This window comes from Cygnus olor, chromosome 2 (assembly GCF_009769625.2).
Source record: "Cygnus olor isolate bCygOlo1 chromosome 2, bCygOlo1.pri.v2, whole genome shotgun sequence".
NCBI classification, from domain to species: domain Eukaryota; kingdom Metazoa; phylum Chordata; class Aves; order Anseriformes; family Anatidae; genus Cygnus; species Cygnus olor.
The window spans coordinates 20,803,696-20,826,262 of NC_049170.1; the positions used below are offsets into that span (position 1 = coordinate 20,803,696).

At 35.2% G+C, this 22,567-nt stretch overlaps 1 protein-coding gene across 1 annotated transcript in view; it reads right to left on the reverse strand.

Annotated features, from left to right (window-relative positions):
• Positions 1–8,420: 8,420 nt before the first annotated feature.
• MALRD1 (MAM and LDL receptor class A domain containing 1) overlaps positions 8,421–22,567 on the reverse strand; it is a 265,114-nt gene continuing 250,967 nt past the window's right edge. The window contains exons 38-42 of the mRNA XM_040550276.1: positions 21,898–21,980; positions 21,716–21,806; positions 12,393–12,468; positions 10,776–10,832; positions 8,421–10,011 (exon numbers count right to left, since the gene is read on the reverse strand). Of these exons, the coding sequence (XP_040406210.1) occupies positions 9,895–10,011; positions 10,776–10,832; positions 12,393–12,468; positions 21,716–21,806; positions 21,898–21,980 (424 nt within the window). The 3' untranslated portion in view covers positions 8,421–9,894. The remainder of the gene's footprint in view (positions 10,012–10,775; positions 10,833–12,392; positions 12,469–21,715; positions 21,807–21,897; positions 21,981–22,567) is intronic.

Below are 22,567 nucleotides of genomic sequence, written 5' to 3' on the forward strand. Positions count from 1 at the left end.
ATATATAAATATTTTGGCACCCTCATTACAGAGCACCTTTTGACACAAAATTAGTCTCAGAATAAGAGTATCATTCATATCACATCTTCATCAAGTAGGAAATGATGTAATTTGTAAACATAATTTTTGTCAACCCATGATGGCCCCAATCAGAGAAAGAACTGTGGCTATTCTTGTTGTCAACATTTGTATAACCTTGTTTTTCATAGGACTGCTCTGGTATTACTGATGTGTTTAAAATGACGCACAAGCTATATATTTTGTTGGAATGTGATGGAAGGCTTGATAGATGATTCACTGACATTTTTGTGTTAACTTCAAAACTAATACACCTATTCTTTTTTGATCAATTACAAATATGTTTTGCAGAAGTACACCATAGACTGGGTCATTGAACATGTAATTACACGTTGCAGATAACTTTGTGATCTATTTCTAGTGTTTTTTTTTCAAGGGCTGCCGTTAGCGTTTAACAGCAACAATGTGTAGCACTACTTTACAGTGAAAAATTATATAGAAAGTGTTATGTCATAACAAAAAGATTAACAGAAAATAACATTAAATAAATATTAATCAAAATGAATATTTGTTTTCATTAGGCTACCTCTTGAAATTGTGTTTAACACACACCCCTAAATATCATGTAAAATGTATATTTAAAAATATTTATGTATAACGCATAAAATGTATAAATAGAAACGTGAACAGAAAATAGTTATACATTATGCATGTATGAAGACTTAAACCAGCTCATTTACAATTTAGATTCTGAGGACATTGCTAAAGGAATGAATTTTACAGAAAGCTATTAAACATCTACAGATAGAATTTGTCCTATAAAACACTGCTGACTAAATTTTGCCGCTGGACAAGGTACCTTTAGCAGTAGTATTTTTTTTCTTCCTTTTTAAATTTAATCTTTAAGGTTAAAAGTTCCCAATGTGCAATTCACTGTCTATCAACATAGCTCAAATAAAATATTTTGGGCATTTCCTTTGGGCAGTTTGCCATTGTTTTATTGGATTGGAAGTTACAGCAATTTGACTGGTATGTCTATTAATCTGTTTTTTCCCTTTGCTATTGAAAGCAAGCATTGTTGTGTCTGTACTGCAGCAGAAGTGGTTTTAAAATTGAAAGCTTGCACATTTGCTTTCTGCTTACACAATGATCTATTTTGATACAAAGTTCTGTTGGCTGCTGCATAAAGTAGCAAGTACTATCACCAAAAAAATTACAGCTTTAAGAGAATAATGATACTTCTTTGTTAAATAGAAAAGGCTGTCTGTGAGATTCACAGTGCTAACAGTGTCTTAGCTGTTCCATGTGGGTGTCAGAGAAAGACTTAATATCTTCTGATATATAGGGTCCTCCTGTAAATCTGTTCTTGGGCCCTACATAAAGTATTTACCATTTCACCATAAAGTAAATGGAAAAGTGGTGTGGCATATCTTTTGGGTGCACTCTAGTTCTGTAGTTAATAATTTCATAGTACAAAATACAGACATACCAGTATTTGCTCACTATTCACATATTATTAAGTTCAGAATGTCATGAAACCTGAAGCAAACGAAAACAGCCTGTCACAATTCCTGTTCTTGCAAACCATTTCTCTCCCAGCAGCAACCAAACAAGCAACCAAAGAATCTTGTGCTGGCTACATTTGTCTACAAAGTCACCTCAGACTCTTCAGTGGCAACTCCATTTGAGATATACAGTTTATCTACCCCAAAAGTGAGTGAATTGGGACATTCCTGATATTCAAAATGAGTAAGCTACACAATGCAGAGGTACTTGGCATTTTCAGTGATGTGTACTAAGACCTCTTTATTCATGAAAGAGGATTCTGCCCAACATAAAGCTAGCAAGTAAAATGTGGAAGCATCCTTTCTTCCAAAATTAAAATATACAGGGTTCAAGTGTACCTAGTTAAAACAAACAAACAAACAACCCTACAGCTTTTATGTTTGTAAACAAGATACCGCCTTCATCTGCCATATTGTTTGATTATTAAAATGCTTATAAAACATTCATAAATTCAAATACTTCATTCCATTGTGTTTTTACAATTGCACAAATGGAAGGCCTATAGTCATAATTATGGTACCTGAACAATAGGCATCCATCTTTGCAAAAAATTCACCTTTGACAGTGTTTCTTAGCCCATCACTTTTCCAGCACTTCCAGAACTGCTTTTTTTTTTTTTTTTTTTTTTTTTTTCCCCCCCCCCATTCTTCAGGTTTGTTGCTTTTTCCTCATATTTTACTAGATGACATATTCCTGGGGCTACTAGGAGTAGTAGGGACTCTAATGGGACTCAATGTTTTTGAACACCATCCAGGTGATATCAAAGCCTAAGATTGTCTTTGACTAGAAGAGAGAAAAAAATATACCTATTTAATTTAAGTAGGCATGGTTGGCTTATAGGCAATTGTACCCAGTCACAGGGACAGAGAAAAGTGCCAAGGTCTCCAATAGATTTCAAAGGGAAGCCCTGAAGTATATGGAGTGGTGGACTGTCTTTAAGCTGCACCTACTTTTTAGCAGAAGATTTTTGCAACATGTTCCTCTATTTCCTGACATTCTTACCTCCAAAAATCTTGAATTTAGACTTCATGATAACTTATTTTGTGGGATTAGAAAATAGATTCCTAAAGAAACTAACAATGATCGAGTATACAGTTTGAAAAAGTTGTCATGGGAAGGAAGAGAGCAACAAAGGGAAAATAAAGAAGAGAGGAACATGGTGTATCTCTTACAGTAGATAATCTGGATCAACTCAAACAAACTGTGTAAAATCTAAGATGGAACCTTTACTTTCTAACATATGTTAAATTAAATTGCTTCTATTAACTATACATGCTGGCAGAAACACTGTTTCCAGTAAACTACTGAAGAAGTCTTTGTATAGGGCATTGTTTTGTTGCAGATTTAAAGATGAGACCCATAACCATGTCATTTGAAAAGGAAAATTACTGTATTGTTCATATTGCAAATTCAAATTGAAGCAACAAAAATCCCACAACAAGCTTGTCTTTCTCATTATACTGTTATTTTACTTTGTGGTGTGTCAGATGGAAGGGCATTATTTATCTGGAACAAACACTCCCTTCCACTACATATCTTGCATTCCTACCCAGGGATGCACACACATCAGGCAGCATACAGCACTCACTGCACTTATGGTGTCACAGGATGGCATAAGGTAATGGAGAAGAGCAATAGTGCTTTGGACATCTCTGATGATATGTTTTAGGTACAGTTCCTACAGCATGGTTTTGAACTGTCTGAAAATTATTCCATCTAATAGCTCTTCTATAAGAAATGGCAATGGCACAGGGATAAAGTAAATGTAAGTGATTATTTGAAACATTGAAATCAAAGTGCCTGAAGTTAGAACTTTCATTCCAAATTTTGGCAGTTAAATAAGAGTTTCCTAGTTTGGCTGGAGTTTCTTGAGGAGCCATCACTGCCGTTCTCATTGGCTTCAGTAAGATTTGTAGGCAATTGAAACTCTTAAAACCAGGTGACATTATTCAGAATAATCAAGGTAGTAGTGCCTGAGGACCAAGAAAGCCTTGAGGAATTTGAAATCCAATATATGTTAAGAGACAGTATAGAGAATAAGTATAACTTAACTAGCATGATTGAAACTAATGGCATATGTGTTCAGAAATCCATCTCTGTGGAGAGGCCCCTGGTGGAGCAGGCTGTCCCCCTGCAGCCCATGGGTCCCACATGGAGCAGATCTCCACGCTGCAGCCCGTGGAGGAGCCCCCGGTGGAGCAGGTGGATGTGGCCTGGAGGAGGCTGCGGCCCATGGAGAGCCCCCTCAGGAGCAGGCCCCAGGCCGGAGCTGCAGCCCGTGGAGAGGAGCCCACTCAGGAGCAGGGGGTCTGGGGAGAGCTGTTCCCCTGGGCCACTTGTGGGGAGGAAGTGGAAGAGGGTGGCTGGTGGGAAAGGTGTTTTCAGTTCCCTCTTAGTTTATCTCTGTTCTAGCCTTTTAGTAATAGATAATAAATGTTATTAATCTCCCTATGCTGAGTTTGTTTTGCCCATGACAATAATTGGTGAGTGAACTTGTCCTTATCTCAGCCCTTGAGCCCTTTTCATCATATTTTCTCCCCTTTTTTTCTTTTAGGAGGGGGAGTGAGAGAGTGGTTGTGGTGTAGTTCAACTGCCCAGCAGGGTAAAAGAACCACAATAAGTGGTGTTGAGATAGAAATCCATACAAACAGGAAAATAAAATGAGAGTAAATCAAAATGTATCAACACTGCTTTACAAAACTCTCACCTCTGAGAAACAGATCTTCAAGCTGAGGTTCATGAAGCTAAAAAATAAGTAGGTTTTTAAGTGGTTTAAAGTAGCAGCTGAAGTGTTGCTAATATGCAGCAACATTGCTTCTTAAAAAACACTGCCTTGCTATGCAAAGGAAATTATTATGAGTTACCAGAACTTTTGAATTAGAGCATTCTTTGGCCACTGAATTTTCTCTAGGTTGTCCAGAGAATTCACTTAAAGAATAAGGCAGATAAACAGAAATTGCCAAGAATACTAACCCTTTTTATCTTCAAGATACTTGAGCTTTGGTATTAAAATACCTAGGAGTGTATTCCTTTATCCTTTTGATTTGCTTTGTGGCAGTAGCAATTTTGCATTTAAACTCAGGGCAGCACAAAACCCTGAGAGTCCTACTTACCTCCTTGAGTTAATTTATTACATGATTAATCATGTTGTTACAATGAATACAGCCCTTCTTTTTTTCAAAAAGAAGCAAATCATTATTAATTCCCTAACAACACTTTACATGAAAAATGTAGAATATTTTAACTACTAATGTAGCTGTAATACACAGTTTCATCAGAGACCAATTGTAATGTAGTGCTTATTAATGTCCACTTCTTGCTAACATGTCCATGTGAATACCAAATAGATTACTAATGTTAACAGTCTTTATACAGTACACTGTATCAAGTAACTGTATTTAAAGTCACTATTCCTAACTGCTCAGTCAATTGCCTTCAGTCTTAGTTATCAAAACTGTAACACCGATGACTAAAGCATTACAAATTCACATGCCATATATAACATAAAATACTTGCCACAGAATAATACTGTTTCATGATCTGCATTAAGTGGTTGAAAAAAAGAAAAATGAGTGACTTGAAGAAGTAGGACTCAACATTAAAGACTGAAATAAGGAATGAATTGAAAACAGATTTCTTTGGGGAAAAAAAAATTACATATAATTACCTCTAAATTATTAGACTTAGCATCTCAAACTTTTAAAGCATGCAAAAAGCATTAAAACACTTTTTTTTTTCTTTTTTTTTCCTTTTCTTTGTAGCTGTATGCTGATCACTGTGCTGAGTGCAAACTGACATTTTCCTGCCATTATGATCAATCAAAGTCTTTGTTTTAGGAATGATCACATAATTAAACAGAAGATTAAAGAATTCCCATGAATAACTTGTGCTCATTTCTCCCTGTTAAACCCTTCTAAGCCAGTTGGGCATGCCTGCTGACTTTTCTCAGGGACTCACATTTTCATTGGAAAAGTAGAATACCCACCCTCCCCTGTAGGTGATAATGCTTTTGGCTTCATCCTATTGCTTAAACATTTTTCTGAACTTGACCAGCTCTTCCCCAAAGCATAATAAATTAACCTCATTCATAAATAAAAGGGCACATGAACTGCTTTTGTGAAGAAATGTTCAAAAGCAGATGTATACATTTAAAAAACATGAATTGAACTGTCAAAATGGAAAATTCTTTCTCGTAGTTTGAACCCGTGTTAGGAGACACACGTATTTTGGCTTGTGGTCCATAGACAGCCAGAGGACTGCAAGAAATCCAGCATCACACCATGAGCAACTCTTGTGTATCTACTACATTCCATCCTCACCTCTTGAATGCTCAGTTAACTCAAGTGTTATGTTCTTGAATCCTCTTCTAGGATCTTTTAGGATCTCTTCTAGTCTATGTTGCTCTTTGGCCATATTAAGATGAGGACAAAAAAAAAGCGGGGGGGGGGGGGTTATAATAGAAAAATAATTTTGTACTGTAAATTCCTGTGCAGTTAAGGTACTGTTGTGATCTATTCCTTTCCCCACGTTTAAGATTCACTTTGAGTATCCTCATCAAATTAAAATGCAAACTCACAATGTCTAATATACTTTACAGTTTATTATAGCTTAGTTGCCACATATTGATTAATCTATAGAAAACACTAATGAATAATGATTAATAATGATTAATAATTAATGATAATTAATTATTAATGAATAATCTATAGAAAAATTCCATGTTTTTCAAGCATGGAATATTTCCTTTAAGAATGATTATAGCTACAGATGGTGAATTACAATTGAAAGATGAACATTAACTTGCTTGGCATTTCTGAGATGTGTGGTTGGCTGCTGCAGGAACATGCATAGTACAGCCACCTTTCTGAACAAGGGTGGCAACCTTCTGGTCAAAGGTACAACAAAATAAGAGGCTGTGTACGAAACTTGGTTGTTGGTATGTATTCTAATTATGCTTTACATTGAATAACAGATTAGCCAAAATCAGGAAACTATATTCTTCATGACTCCAGGATTTTTGCAAATGATACAACTCTGAACAGAGCATATCAACCACACTGAAAGTGGTATTAGGTTTTGTTAAAAAATTGTCTTGCAATTTATTTCTGCTATTACCTTGGATCATTAACGTACAAACAACATTAAACTAGACTAAGTACAGTATTTATCATCTAGCTAGAGGAACCATCTTTAAATTTACTCCCAGAAAACAAGCCTCTGTCGGAAACAATTCATTTTTGTGGAATTAATGGCTTTGCATGAGCTTAGAGAAGCTATTTAGTCAAGGACTATTATTAACTAGGAGATGTAAGAAACCTACGTATAAATATTTAACAAATTCTTTCTCTCTGACATTTTCTTTAGATCTTGAAAGTGAAATTGTGGCAAGGCTGAATGAAAATATGAATTCTATTGCTTTGGTTCAAAGTACTGCCAAGTTTCCAAAAATGAAATAAAAAGTATAATTTTTATCTGTAACTTAAATGTTTCATTTTTGGGCTGTTGTTAGTCAGGCTGTTAAGTTTGAGACCATTACCATAGAGCAGATATAAGTGAGTCTTTTGTTCAGGGAGAAATAAAAATAGTGAAAAACAACTGAAGTTCAGGAAGATTAAAAGTCTGAATGCTAACCATTTATTTAAAAAATATTCTATAAACATAAAAGTGGAAAACGATTTTAGTAAAGGCCTAGCTTGCTTTGGAGATAATACAGAATAGTGACAATTCTCTAAGGAAACAGCTACTGATGAGAAATACATTCTTTGCGTGCTCTTACAATAATTCTTTATAATCACAAATCATATGTTTCCATACAGGACATTAAAATATATGAGTACCAATGTAAGTAAAATAAATATATTTTATAAGTAAAATAAATATATTTTGTTTCATAAGGAAAAATGTGCTAAAATTCTACCGTTACCAATTTTTTCCTTGTTATTATTGTTTTTTAATTTTTTTTATTTTTATTTATTTTTATTTTTTTTTACAGAAAGACATAGTAGGACATCATGCTTGGAGGTTTAAGTACTATATCATAACCAGCATTTCAGTATTTAATAGAATTCTGAAAGCATTGTCACTTTGTTGCAAAATAAATGAGAATTTGACTACATGGGCTTGATCTTCTAGGAATGCTCAATGCCTGTTTATAATGCAGAGAGCAATCATCTCACACAGATTTAATCAAAATACCAGAGAGTTCAGGAGCTGGAGGCACTTTGCACTTTGCTGTATCACGCCTTTTCTCTGTGTATCAACTTAACAAGTATAATAAACAAATTCCATATTTCTGTCTTATTAATCATGTTTCAGAAGGAAAACAGCATGTGTGATCATCTTGCTATGGTTCCTTATTAAAGCCTTCATGAATAACTTAGTCACTTCCAACAAAACCCAGCATTAAGGCAGGTGTGTGCCTGAAACGTGTGAAGCTCTGACCAGCTTCATTAAAATCAGCAGCGAGGCAGGAAACAACAGTCCAGCTTCAGGGCATGGAGGGAGAGAAGTTGCAGTGTGCTGCCAACTGGCCGACCAGCCAATGTACAGCATCTGATCAGCACACGTGTAGCTCTGGGCCAGGCATTTTAACTATTGCGTCCTTTTTTGATCTGTAGTTGGGACATACCAGGAAAACAAGCTCAAGAGACATAAGTTTTTGGATAAGCTATAGAGTTTGGGGAAGAACTGAGAATACTACAGGGGATTAAAGAAGAGAGAGGCAAATACAATATAGTTTTACAATGTGGCAGAGGTACTTATCACCTATCGCTTACCAGCAATAGGACCTGAGGGGATGGGACCAGCGGAGGTTCAGGTTGGATATTAGAAAAAGGTTCTTCATGGAGAGTGTGGTCAGGCACTGGAACAGGCTCCCCAGGGAAGTGGTCATGGCACTGAGCTTGCTGGAGTTCAAGTGTTTGGATGACGCTCTCAGACACATGGTTTGCTTTTTAGGTGGTCCTGTGTGAAGCCAGAATGATCCTTGTGGATCCCTTCCAACTCAGGATGTTCTATGATTCTATGATTCAGAGAATATTGCCAGAAAGGTGTGGAGAGGATGATGGATAAATATCAATGCAAATCGTGTCTTGTTACTTCTTGAAATAACCTTGAAGAATAACCTTGAAGAATAACCTTCTTGTTACCTTGAAATAATATGCCAGTTAATAAGAGAATTAATCAGCTGAAAAGTTGTTCTGTGGTCCCAGGTATGAATACTATTGTGTTATTAAGAAAAAAAAAAGAAAGTAAAAGAAAAACAAACAGACCAAAAACCAAAACCACCACCCAAAACTACGCAGTCTCATGCATGGTGGAATGAAGCCAGGCTTCCATGCACTTTTCTGTGTGGAGACTTGAAAGGCTAATAAATGTCAAGCATTTCAGATTTCCCTAAATTAACACACATACTATCTGCTATCCACATGTTTATTGTAATAAATCTGAAAGAGTATTTTGTCTATGAAACTTGCCAAGGGGTTTTATATTAAGTGAAAATACAGTAAGGGAGGAAAACTTAAGCACAGCAGGAATACTTAAACCTTCAAGTTGAAAATGACCACTAGATAATTCAAGTGGGCATTATAGAAGATGACATATTCTAGTTTCTCTAGAAAAGACATTTCTCTGTAAATCACTAAGCTAAATACATCAGTAGCACTGTGGTAACCACTGTAGAGCTGACCAGAGGGAATTTGGTCAGATATGGCTTTCAAGGTTAATAATAAATATACATATTTAAAATAAATGTACATACCAGTGTGTCACATTGCTGAATCACATACTGAGCTGATATTCATATCCATGATTTATGACCATTTTTGATTAGCTTGATATGCTTCTAATTATAAAAATACTTTCCTTTTTCTTCTGCCCCTTGGAACACTAAAACTGCCATTTAAAATCCCTTTCTAATGTAAAATTACAGAAATATTTGTTATCATTTCTCAAATAATAGGGACAAAATTGTGATTCTCAGACCTCAGGAATCTGGACTGGATTAAACATTTTATTAACATACTGGAATTTGAATTGCCCAAATGTAAAATGAATTCGCAGTTATGGTTACCAATCCCTTTCTGCATCAACAGAAATATGAAAGAAGACTACATATGTATATATGAATTTATATATATTTATATATATATTTATAGATTCCATTTTAATGCAATGTTACATTCTGAATATAATTATACCAATAAAAGAGTTTTTATGTAGAGAGTTATTCATCATATTGCAAATGCTGCAGTATCATAACATACTTTCAGATTTTAGAACAAATCTTCAGGCAAAGAGTCACAAGCAATATTAATCCTCTTTTTTGTCTATTTTCAAGGAACTGCATAATTTCTCCATGTCTTCCATTGTCTCACCATAGAGAGGATTTAGAAAAGAGGTAGCATTCACACCTTCATTAAATGGATACTAAAAGTAAAAACAGAACAAAATTTAAAGAAACAACTAATTCAATTCATTAGTTAGAGCATAAGAATGGCTGTAGATTTTCAAGTGTCAAAGTAATATGGTAAGTTCAAATAAATTGATAAAATCTCTTAAAATTCTAGACCAGATTTTCAGCTGACAAAAGATAGCATAGCTCCACCAAAATCATCATCCACCATTTATACCTGACTAAGTCACTTAAACTCCTTCTGCATCTGTTCCCACTTTGTTTTATTTGTCTGCAGAGCTCCTGCTCCAACATATAGTATTATTTTGGGAGAATCCATGTACAGTAATGTAACTGAAGTAGGTCACTAATTTTGTTACATGGTATTGTAATTTAAATGAGAAACAATGCAGACATATCTCTTGAAAGATACTTCAGTTCATTACCAGTTCTAATTTTCTTGACTGAGGAACATATCAGGAAAAAAATATACTATGAACTCTTCAGGCAAGGACTTTAATTGTTTTAAATATTTTATTCAGCATCTGTCTTACTGGAAATTTTTGAACTACTGTATGACATAACAACCAGCTATAGTAAATAGTATTGATGAAATTTCTATTTTGAGGACCTTGGTGGCCATTACAGCCCTGGTCATCTTTCTCAGAGTTCCAGAGGTGTGAATACAATGAACAACAGTATACCTTTAAGTGATTTCTTTCTATTTCATCTGCTACAGCATTTTATTTAATAGCCCAACACATATCCTACTTTAGAAGAGAAATATATTATTTCATACCTCATGCCATGGAGAAACACTGATTTGAACAGTGGGTGAGATGGTGTATCCAGGAGACTGTAAAAAGACACAACTGTTTCAGAATATTTTTATTGAGCTGCAAGTGATATTCAGGAAATATCATTCCATGTGGCTGTCAAAGTAACACACCCTGTGAATGCAAAAGTGCAAACAATAGTGTAGACAAGAGTGTGTCAACACTAGGCTTGCATAGTTTAAGTGTTCAGAAAAAGTACAGTGAGAATTGTTCTTTCTTTATGAAATTTAGATGCCCACAAGTGCTTAACTTGTGGGTATTCAGTCTGAGATAAGAGTTGTTGCTCATGTTTTACAGTATCTTTTGATTGGTGATACATCATTTGGATTTAAGGTTCATCAGACTCAGGCAAAACTCATAACTCTTGTTTTCTCTTTTAAAGGAAGAATTAGTGAAAACACATATATTCACAGTCTTAAAGAAAACAGGAAAATCTGGTACAGCATTGGACTTCAATCACAGTGCCTGGAGCTGTCTTCTATGAAAATCTCTCTCCAGACATTGTGCTTCTGTTTTTTGAACTTGCTATTAAATGAAGCATGTCAGGAATCTATTTTAACTAAAATACAAATGTCCTGATAAATTGGACATTATTGTGATGGGAACGTTTCCAACACGGAGCTCTCACAAATCCAAACCTGTAAGTGAATTAACTTGATCTAATGTCTCTAAAATCATGTGTAAGGAACCTTTTATAAAAAGTAAATGAGATGTCATAACTAATTCTGTTCAAAACTGTGGTGGAATCTTATATTACTGACTGTGGAAAGGACAAGGAAATTTTATTTTTCTATTTCTAACCAAACCTAATTATTTCAACGCTAATAAGGGTAGTATCAAAATGAAGATGTTTTAAATTTTATTTAGTTCCTAGTAAATCCCAGGTCTGTATTATTTTCAACAATAAATAGCAGAGAGAGCTACATTTTAAGTCTATTATATTTCTCTTGTTAAATGTAAAACATAAAGTTTAGCTACCACTCTAATGTGATAGTTAAATCTAGACTTGAAATATTTACTTCTTTATTACTATAGAAGTCTCTTAAATATAAATGGCATTAGGGAAAAACGTGGCCAAGGATCAGATAGTGTGTAGACTTGTTTGTTTAGTTTCAAGATGAATTTTATAGTGATGGAAATAGTAATGCACATTTTATTAAACATATGTGAGTGTGCAAAGACAATTTGAGTGACGAATTGTGTATTATGTTTGCAGTATTATTTTATTTTATTTTATTATTTTTTTTCCAGAAGCAAAACATGGACATAAGTCCCAGTGAGCTTTTCTTCGATATGTTTGGCTAAATACTTAATCTAAAACCTTTTTTTTTTTTTTTTTTCTAGATTCAATAGCCCACAGCCAGTATTTGTTGAAAACATGTTCTCAGAACTCAATTGATTTCAAATCTGCCTCTGTACTGAAAATGCACTGGAACTGATCTGAGTGATGCAAAAGTTTAGTCTTCTTTTATTAAATAGCATTTAGTGAGGAATTACACAGTTTGTTTTAATGGGAAACCTATTCGATGTTAACAACCTCACATTTTTCTAAATGTATAGGAACAGCTATTGCTGCTTACCTTTACTTTCCCAGGTGAATCAAGGTCTTCATACAATGGGTTGGCAAATGAAGTATTAGTCGTTTCTTCTAGTTTCCTTGAAAAGTCAAGAACAACAACAGCAAAAAAACACAATATCACACAGGTTGTCAAAGAACCAGATAATTTCATGATGAAAAAGCCTTTTAAAAAAGGTAAAAAAAAAAAAAAAAAAAAAAAAAAAAGATGGCTAAATATATGCCCAATTGAGCTCTACTGAAATGAATGAAAATAAACCAATGTTCTGTATAAGTGTGATATATTAGAATAATTATTTTTCATTTGTTTCTGTTAAAAAATATCAAGCTATTAAATATTCATTGAATGCAAGCACTGCTTTACATTAGACAAAACAAGATATTAGCTAAAAAATTGCATTGCTATAATGTGTATGAACTTTTTTAATTTATTCATGAAAACTTACATTTTAGGCCATTTAAATAATCAGAAAGTTCTAAAGTTATAAGAGTTCTTCATAATTTTGCTGGAAAGTCGGGAATATTTTAAGAATCACTGAAGTTATTGGAATACCAAGGATTTATGATTGGATGCAATGACATAAGCAATTTATAATAGACAAATAGGAGAAATTGTGCTAATTATGGGTCTCCTGTTCATTACCTCAGCAGGAAGGTTAATTTAATTTAATTTTATTTTATTTTTATTTTATTTTTTGAAGCACGAATGAGCTGTGCCTATTGATTCTGCAAAAGCAATGCCTGTTTTTTTTTTTTTTTTTTCCATATGGTTGACTTCAGAAGAGCTCCATTTAGCTTTTTGGTATTTTTTTCCCTAATGCTTTTATGATTAAGAGCATATGCATTGCTTTGTGTACACAGAAAGCTGTATTTGTATTTGCTTTAAGCATTATCTCCCTATTGACTGTTAGACAGGCTCTGAAAGGCAGCAGTGAAGGGACAAGAGCAGCCACTGAGACACAGCTGATGGAGTGGCTGGGAAGGAAAGCTGTTGTTCCTCAGTGAGAGCTGGGGGCGAGACATACCACTTGATTTCTTTTGCAAAAAAATTGAAACCAGAATGGATGCTTAGAACGATGACACAGGTAGGCTACAAAAATATATCCCCTTATGAGTTAAATCAGTGCAAGAAAGGTCATAGGCTAAAAAAGATGTCTCTTTAAATTCTTTCACTAGACTGTCAGAAAGCAATTCCTTCTCATGTTAGTTTCATTATTCAGTTTGATTACCTGTCATGACAATGAGAAGAACTGAAAATTTCAACCTGCTGATTTGTTCATGTGGTCTTAATCATACCCTTAATTATTCATGGTATTCTGATGATTTTAGTTAGTTTAGTGAATCTATAATATGCTGGATTATTTATATGCCTCTTAAGTGTATATTTGCATACTAATCCTCCTGAATAAAGCCCATAAAATTACACAGAATAAATTTTTACTCTAAAATCACACTATGGTTCACAAAACCTGAAACCAAAAGAAAATCGAGATAAGAAGTTTTCAAGAAACTTGACTCTGCTTGTAAACTAGTGCCCAAAGGGCCAGATTTGCATGCCTTAGTTCTGGTGTCTCATTTAGACATTAAAAACCAACTGTATGGGCTAACGGCATGATAAGGAATTAAACACTTAGATTCTGCCTGTAGTCAGTGGAGGCACTTCCAAAGGACAAGTCACACAATTCACAGTGGGAACCACCTTTAAAGTGCCGATAGGAAATGATATGAATAGGGATGGCTCTAATTCTCTTTCATTCCCCACTCCCTCATTGACCTTATACAATTTGTGCAAGGCATATATGTATTACATATTTGAGTAAGAACACACTGAGTACTTAGGTGTGTCCTGATGGAAAGGAGACTGAACACACATCTCCAGCTTCCTCTGCAAAACCATTAACCAGCAGGGTCCTGTGCAAAACTGTGGGCACAAAAAAACAAACAAACAAACAAAACAAAACAAAACAAACACCACCACCACCACAAAAAAAAAAAGCATTGACTGTTTTCTTCAACAAATTCTCTCTGCCTGCTGTATTTAGAGCTGAAAATGGTCCTGCCTGTGTGTATGAGGTTTTCTTAAGCATGACAATTCAAACTTGCTCAGAGTGTCCAGCATATTTCAGATGTCCCTCCACTTTAGGTCTGAATCACAAAAGAGCTTATGTAGTTGGGCACCTAATCTGAGGGGACCATGGGAATTTTACGTGCATAATATGGATACTGTTTGAATTTATACAACCCAGGTTCAGATGAAGTGGAGAGTAAGCTTTGTTAATTGCTCTCCTGTTCTTAGGATTTATTTTTTTTCTAAACAATATTTTGGATGTCACTTTAAGTGTATTACCTTGCATATTACATATAGGCTATACATATATGCATATATATCCTGTATTCAAAGGTATTTATACAAACATATGTATGGATGCACCCTGTTTGTGAATGTAGCAAAAAATTCTTTTAAAGTGTATACCAATAATTATCCTTAAAAATTTCTGAAATCTTTTGGATGACTTAAAAGCCCTCAAAGAATATACAAATGAAAATTTAGTCACATGTTTACACAAATGTTATAATCCACGAGTTAGATGAGGTGGTAATTGCCTGAAGAAGAGTGTGCTTAGGAAGTGAGATTATGCACTCATGTTACTTTACATGTTGTATGTACATCCCTAGAAGTAAATGCAACACATTACATTTTTTGTTAATTAGAAACATGAAGCCTTCCTTATTGGAGTAAAGCTGTGTAATGCTCACTCCACTACTCTGTCACCAATATAGTTACTGTTGAGGAAAGCATAAAAGTGCAGTATTACTCAGTAGGATAAGTATTGCCATCTGGTCATCAGTTTACATCCTAATTTTAAACTGCCTGATTGGGCAGCTGAACTAAATGTACTGCAGTAGCTTGAGTTAAGCTCATTCTTGCAGTGCTTGCTGTGACTTGCTATAACTGAAACATTACCCTCATTGGAAATGATACCTTATTGCTACAGTAAGGAGCAATATGCCCATCACGAGGTCTCATGATGGGAAAAAAGTTACATACGTGTTACCACTCTACAGTAAGGGCAAAGGTAACCCATCACTCACAAAAATGATGAGTCAGAATAATTAACAAATTTGAAATGTTGACAAATGTCATTTATGTAGAAAACCCATAAATGCCAAGTTCAGGAGATTGTAACAAGCAGAGAATGAGAATAACTAGTGTTAAAAAAGCCAAGCATATGATGCTTTAGGAAAGGAGAAAAAAAATAAGACTCAAACGTGGGTGTTTGAGTTCCAGAGGGAGATGGATTTTCTAACATAACCATAAATACCACAACAGGAAAGGAGAGGATTAATCATCTTGGAATGCACACCAGGTCACATGGGTCATAGCTTTGCTAAAGTCATCTGTATTCCTTAGTAACAAAAACTACTGCCTTGTCATAGGGTTTTCCATACAACCTTGATGGGAGAAAATTATATAATCCACAAAATACCTTCCAGAGTAGAAAGGGACCGTTGAGTAACATCATGCTTTCTAATGGAAAATCAAAATATCTAGATTTGATTGTTTGGATGTAACAACTCAGAATTCTTCACTTTTCCATGTACCTCTCAAAGAAAAATCAAGTATTTCTCTTTGTCAGTGCACAATTTTTTAGGTAATATATAGTACATAAGAATATTTATCCTCAGGTTTATAACAACAACAAAATTCTAGTGGACCAAAGAGTCTATTACAATTAAAATACTAATTAAAATAATCCCTTAAAATAATCCTTTATACTGGTTTCAAAGCTTCTCTTCTAAATAGTAACCGTAACTCAGTATCTCAATTTCCAAAGCATTTATAAAACCTTTTAAACTAAATTTACATTTGCAACAGTAGGTTATATTTTGCATATACCACAGAAGAAATGGGAGACAAGATGTAAGGAGGGAAGACACTCCAAAAGCTTAATTTGGAATCACTCTAAAAGTCACTTGGCTGCTTGATTAGGTTATTAATATCCTGCCTGGGCTTCCTAGGTTTGTACCTTTTACATTTTTGGTCACTTAGGAAACTTTATATGTGTATATATATATATATATATATAGTCCTTTTTATCTTTCATCTTGGTGACACTGAAGGCTCCAGACCAACCAATTTCCCCTATTCTTTCAGCATATGACCTTCATTTTCTTTGCTTTCTTTCCTATGTGTGATGGCCATGAGATATAAATTTCAGAAAAACTCTGAATAACAGCAGAAAGAACTGAATATCTCTTGTTATAGCACTTTTTTATGCTTCAGAAAAAATATTCTGCAGAGGGAATGGATTAGGACAGAAAAATTAGACTAATAAAATAACAAATATGGCTCTTTTTTTTTTTTTCTTCACAACTATACCTTTTTCTCTTATTCCACACAAAGAATATCTGTCTCCCTTCTAGTTCACAAGTGGAAAACAACTGAAAGAAATGCTGAAATAATTGTCTTATCATCTGTTTATCACTTTGGAACATAGGAACAGAAGTATAGCAGCAACCACCTCTGGCAGTCATTCAGATGTCCCTTGAAAACCTTCCCTGGAATACACTATCTGTTCCTCCACACCAAACTTCCAGAACTGGAGTTTTTGCCTAATTGGAGAGGGTACTGGGGACAGTAACTGGGAATGTTCATATTTGTAAGGAACCCTTAACTGTGAAGAAAGGCTGAAAGCACCAAGCTTGCCTAGACTAAAGAAAGCAGACTGTAAGGACCATAAAACTGGCCTTCAAGTACATAGCAAGATTTTTGCAGGGAGGAGGGGAATGTTCATCTGTACATCTCCATGGCAAAAAGGACAAGAGGTAGTGAACTTAAATTGCAGAAAGACATCTTAGCAGTTAGAAAAACTTTTTAACTTTCTATCTGTAGTACCAAGATTGCCTGAGGAGGCCATCAAATCCATGTTGCTAGAGGTCTTTAAGTGACATATTTGAGTCCCTTCTGTAACAGGATGAAGGATGACATTTGTGTGTCCTATTTCCCCATGATTTTCTGTCATTCTAAAATACTTTCTCCAAGGTGCTGTTTTTCACTCTCTTGCCTGCGTGATACAATATAGTATGGGTATTCTTTGGAAAAATTTGTGTTCCCTGCTCATTTTGACATATAAGCACTTTAGTGCATTAGCATTGCAGCTGATGGCACAGATCAAGAATAGAAAAGAAACAAGCTGAAAGGATCCAAAGACATTGACTGCATTGGAAGCAATCGCAAAGAAACACAGCTTAGCTGGATAGAAGGCATTTGAGTCTCTTTGTGTGTGTGTGTGTGTGTGTGTTTTGTTCTTGAAAGCAAAATGAGAAGGCAGCTGCAATAAATAAAAGCCAAAGTGAAGTTTTGTTTCTATTCGGTCAATAGAGACAGATGCCACTGAAGGAGTGAAGTAACTGGCAGCCTTCCCTTCTGACCTAGAACACGTCATCTCTGGAGCATGTACAGGAATGCGAGAAACATAAGCTTCCTCCAATTTGGGTAGTCTATACAAAAGTTTCACATATCCCCAGCTGGGATCTGGGAAGTTGCTTGCATATCTGAATGCCATTGTGGTAATGAAATCCACTGCTGCCAAGCCATGTGGCAGGCTGCTTTTGTCCATTAGTAAATAAACTTATGTGATGACTTCCAGTAACTCCCACTCAGGCAGTGAAGATTTTAAAGCCTGCAGATCAGAGATGAAATTCTTGCTAAAGAAGGAGGAGAAGGAGAGAGTGAAAGAAAAGAACATACTTTTTGGGTTGGAGAGAGGGGATAAGGCACTAACACTCTTTCCCGTGAAGAAAAGAAGGATGTAATGTAACTGTCAGGTTCTCACCACTGCTAGCAACACCTTCTAAGGCCGCAGGTGACTAAGGGGTCACCAGCCTACCCCTTCTGCTTGTTAGCTAGTTTGCTAGTGAAAAAAAAATAGTTCTGTTGGACTCCAAAACTTTTCCTCTAGCTCTTGTGCACACTCCTGTGCCATTTTCTTTGAGGTACAGATGGATTTGCACTCCATTTAAAAACGTCCTGAGAGCTAGCACCTATACATTAGTGTGCTTCTTTGAGGAGCAGCTACAAATGCCTGCACATGTGGTTCTATAGCAGGAAGGAACAAACGAGACTCTTACAGAAGTTATTAAAAAATAGCTAGCAAAAGAATTTATCAAAAGTCAGTAAACTTTTGCTCAAGTGTGCAAAAGCTACATTGTGAAAAAGTGGCCAAGCAGGCAACCTTAGAGTATGGAGTTCCTCTAATGCCTAACACCTTTAAGAAGACAACATGACCAAGGAAGTCTAAGAGTGGACACAAACCTTTGAAACAAAAGTGAGTTGTAGGAAAGCATCGTGTGCATAATTGAATGCCTCAAGTTCATCGAATTGCCTTTAAAAAAATGAGGAGAAAAATCTCATGCCTCTGTGTGGTGCTGTCACATTGTACATTTTCCAGCCTTATGCAAACACAAGTCACTTCTTATTCTAAAGCTTTATCTTAAAGATCCAAACTGCAGCACTATAACACTGACTACATTTTGGCTAGTCACTGCTGATTGCTGATTAAGTAGTTAAGGAATAACTTGCATTAATTTACTGCTATGCTTCCAGCTATGATTTTTATATACAAAATCATGCTAGTTACTAGGTACTTGAAGATGGAGAGACCATCTGGATGAGTTTATGTTCTCAAATTCAAAGTTTCAGATATAATTGTTTTCACAAATTCACAAATTCACAATTTCAATCAAATTATCATTCAGTAGTTAGATTAGTTCTTGATGAAGACTATAAAATGCATTTTAACTAACATTTTAAGTCAACTGTAATTAAAAACAATGAACATATACATTTAGATTTTGTACCATGGGTTAAAATCTCCATCATTATAACTTACCTTTTTGGCAGCTCCAGTGAAAACAATCAAGACCAGAATGAACTCTGCTGTGTAAACTATCTAACCTGATTCTTTTCATTTCAGAGCTTTAATATTTCCTTAGTGCAATAGTGAGAAGATCTTTGTTCAACTCTGTTTAATTTCATACCTAACAAGAGTCTAAAATGTTTGGCATGTTGCAACATGGTACCTTTTCATGTACAAAAGCAAACAAACAAACCCGAATCCCCACCTCTCTAGGTGCTTTTGTTTGTTTGTTTGGGCGTATATAATTACAAGAAAGAAAAAAAAATTATTCCCTGAATACAGATATGAAGGTGGAAGAGAAGTAGAAGCCACTGCAGTAAACCTTAAGCAAACATTCATGAAAGAAAATCATAAAAGAAGGTGTTTAGAGCACAAGAAAAGTAGCTTAAGAAAAATAATATGATTAATAAAACAAGTTTTATTTGCAAAAATATTAATTGAAATTATGAAAAAATAAAATAAAATCAAGCAGCTCTTGCAATACACCTTATCTTGCGCTTGTGAGGTGCTTTTCCATATGTGTACTTTAGCAGGTTGTGTAAATGGAAATGAATTAATTCTTAAAGCCTCTGTGAAGTAAGATAAGGCAATGCTATTATTCCCACTTAACAGAAGGCGAAGCAGACATAAAGAAAGTAGGTGAAGCTATGCACTCAGTTAACAGTAGCACAACCACTAAATGTTCTTGCTTCCCCATTTTCCTTCTGTGTTTATAGACAACTATCTGTCAGGGGTAGTGTGCGGTGTTAGGAAAGGTGTCAGCAGCAATAACATCATGACAGGAGCCTGTACAGTTTAGTAGATCATTTGGGAGATAACAACATCCCCAAAGAGAGAAAGATTTATAGCAAAGAAGAGGCTTAAAGGAAAAAAGACATATTTGAAGATGAATTCTGGAGAAAAAGATGTGGGGTGAGAGAAATCTAATACAAAAATGCGAAAGGCAATTCACTACAGGAATTCCTGAAATGGACGACACTGTTAGGTAGGTACCTGATGATGGAAAAGGATCTACTACAATACATAAAGAGATAGGCAGAGAGAGAAATACAAATGTTAGAGGAAAATAAAAAATAGGAAAAAAAATTTATCTTAGGAAGATGAGAGAAACTAGAACTTATCAGAGAAGGAAGTGCTAAGAGATAAGGAATCTGTGAAATAATGAACTGTCAGTCAGGGGTTTGTCTTAAATAAACTGGAATCAAATAACTGGATAAAGAGAGATCTCTTTACCAGTACTACCAGTAATGTCATCCAAAGCACTTGAAATAAATTTTGAAATAAAACAACATCAGTTTTGCTGTTTTTTGTTGTTGTTGTTGTTCTTTCATTCAGAAAAGATGATCTCTATGCAGTGGGGTGTCAGAAGAAAATTTACTTAATATTTGCACTGTACCAATAGCAAGCATAATACTGGATGGAAGAAACATGTATTTGGGAAGAAAAATTGCCATCTAGAGCTCTCCTTCACCATGAGTAAGACCAGTACTTGAACCACAAGCCAAGAGTCTGTACTGGAGTGGTGCCAGGGAAAGACAGCATTACTAGACAATGGGTGTGAGATGAAGAGGTAGAGGAAATGGGTGGAAGGAACAGATAACATGTCATTGGTGAGGCACATCTAAAGAACCACTGATTAAGAGGCCTAATACAAAATTAAACAGAAAACCAGATTGTGAGTGCCTGTAGGAAGTAAAGGAGAGGAAACAAACACAATGATTTGTGGATAAGGTCACATGATTCTGCAGTTTATCAGCTTGTATTTTTCCAATTTATCAGAGAGTTTTATACAAAACACTAGTCTTTTAAAGTGGAGAAAATAACCTAACACTTACTCCATCCAGTTATCACAGGTAAAGGGAGAGTTCTCAGACGTCTGTAAGTATTGAAATATTTAGGGCAAAACTGTTCCTTTAAGGCAAAACCGTTCCTTTAGGGCAAAACTGTTCCTTTAGGGCAAAACTGTTCCTTTAGGGCAAAACTGTTCCCCCAGGGAAAATTCTTAATCAGTAGCTTCAGGAAGAGCTGTGAGCCTGCCTTAAAAAAACTAATTTAGCCTCAGAGGTTTCAAGAAACCACAAATACATCATATTTTTCATATTTAACTGTCATGTACAAAAATCAGGGCTACTGCTCTTAGGATGGATTAATTTTATAATTTAAGAATAATTATATAAAGTTGACTCAAAATAATCTAAAAGTCAAGCTATAACTCATTGTTTCCAGTCTGGGTTCCACTAAGATCAAAACTAGGTTGTTGCAAAACTAGGTTTTACGTTTAGTGTTGCATATGAAGGCACACAGACTGTGGGGATATTTAAAAGTTGAAACCAAGGAGACTGGGCAGTTAGCCATTGTTTTGTGCCACATTTGTGTCTGCTTTACACAAAATAAAAGTTTCACTTACATTTCAGGCTCTTTCTTCTTCCATAGGAAACACAAGGCAGCAGCTGCAATTTTAATCAGCAAGAAACCGATACCCAACCCAATCCAAATATCTGCAAAAATCAGAGCAATCAAAGGCGGTAATAAGAAAAAGGAAACACTCGAAGGATGAATAGAAAGATATTTCTTTTTTTCCAGACCCACCTTTTCGAAGGAGACTTGAAATTGGAGGTTGAAGAGGCTTAGCACGTATGTGACAACGGTTTCCTTTCCATTCTTTTCCACATCTGTGAATAAAAAAAATTTCTGAAGAAGGGAGAAGCAAGGATCATAAACTGTGATGAGCACAGAAGAAATAAAAATCCCTTCAAGCTTTTCTGCTAGTGACCAAAGCTCAATCGGGAGTCACAAAGACTTATAGAATGAAATTTAAGTTAGAAATACATGAAACAAAGAATCCTCCCCATACAAAACAAAACGAACAAACAAAAACAAAACATAAAATCCATCAAAATTCAAAGACTAGAATTGTCTTCCTTACCCATGTTGGCATAGTATAGTTATCCCACAGCAAAATAAATCTGATTCGTTTCATTTCTCATTTCCCTACTTTCCCTCATGTGAGGGTTAAATACATTTCTGAACTGGGGATCTGGGACCCTAGTACAGAGAAAGATACACAATTAGAGATGAGAAAGTTTTCTCTCCCCATCTGTCCCTTTTTTTGTTTTTCTATTTTATTGTAAAAATGATATCCCTTCAACAAATGTCTCTTCAAAACCTAAATACTCAATTTGAGCTAACAACTGTAACCATGTCGAATTATAGTAAATTTGCTGTTTAATTCAAATGCAATCTTAATTTGAAGGAACCA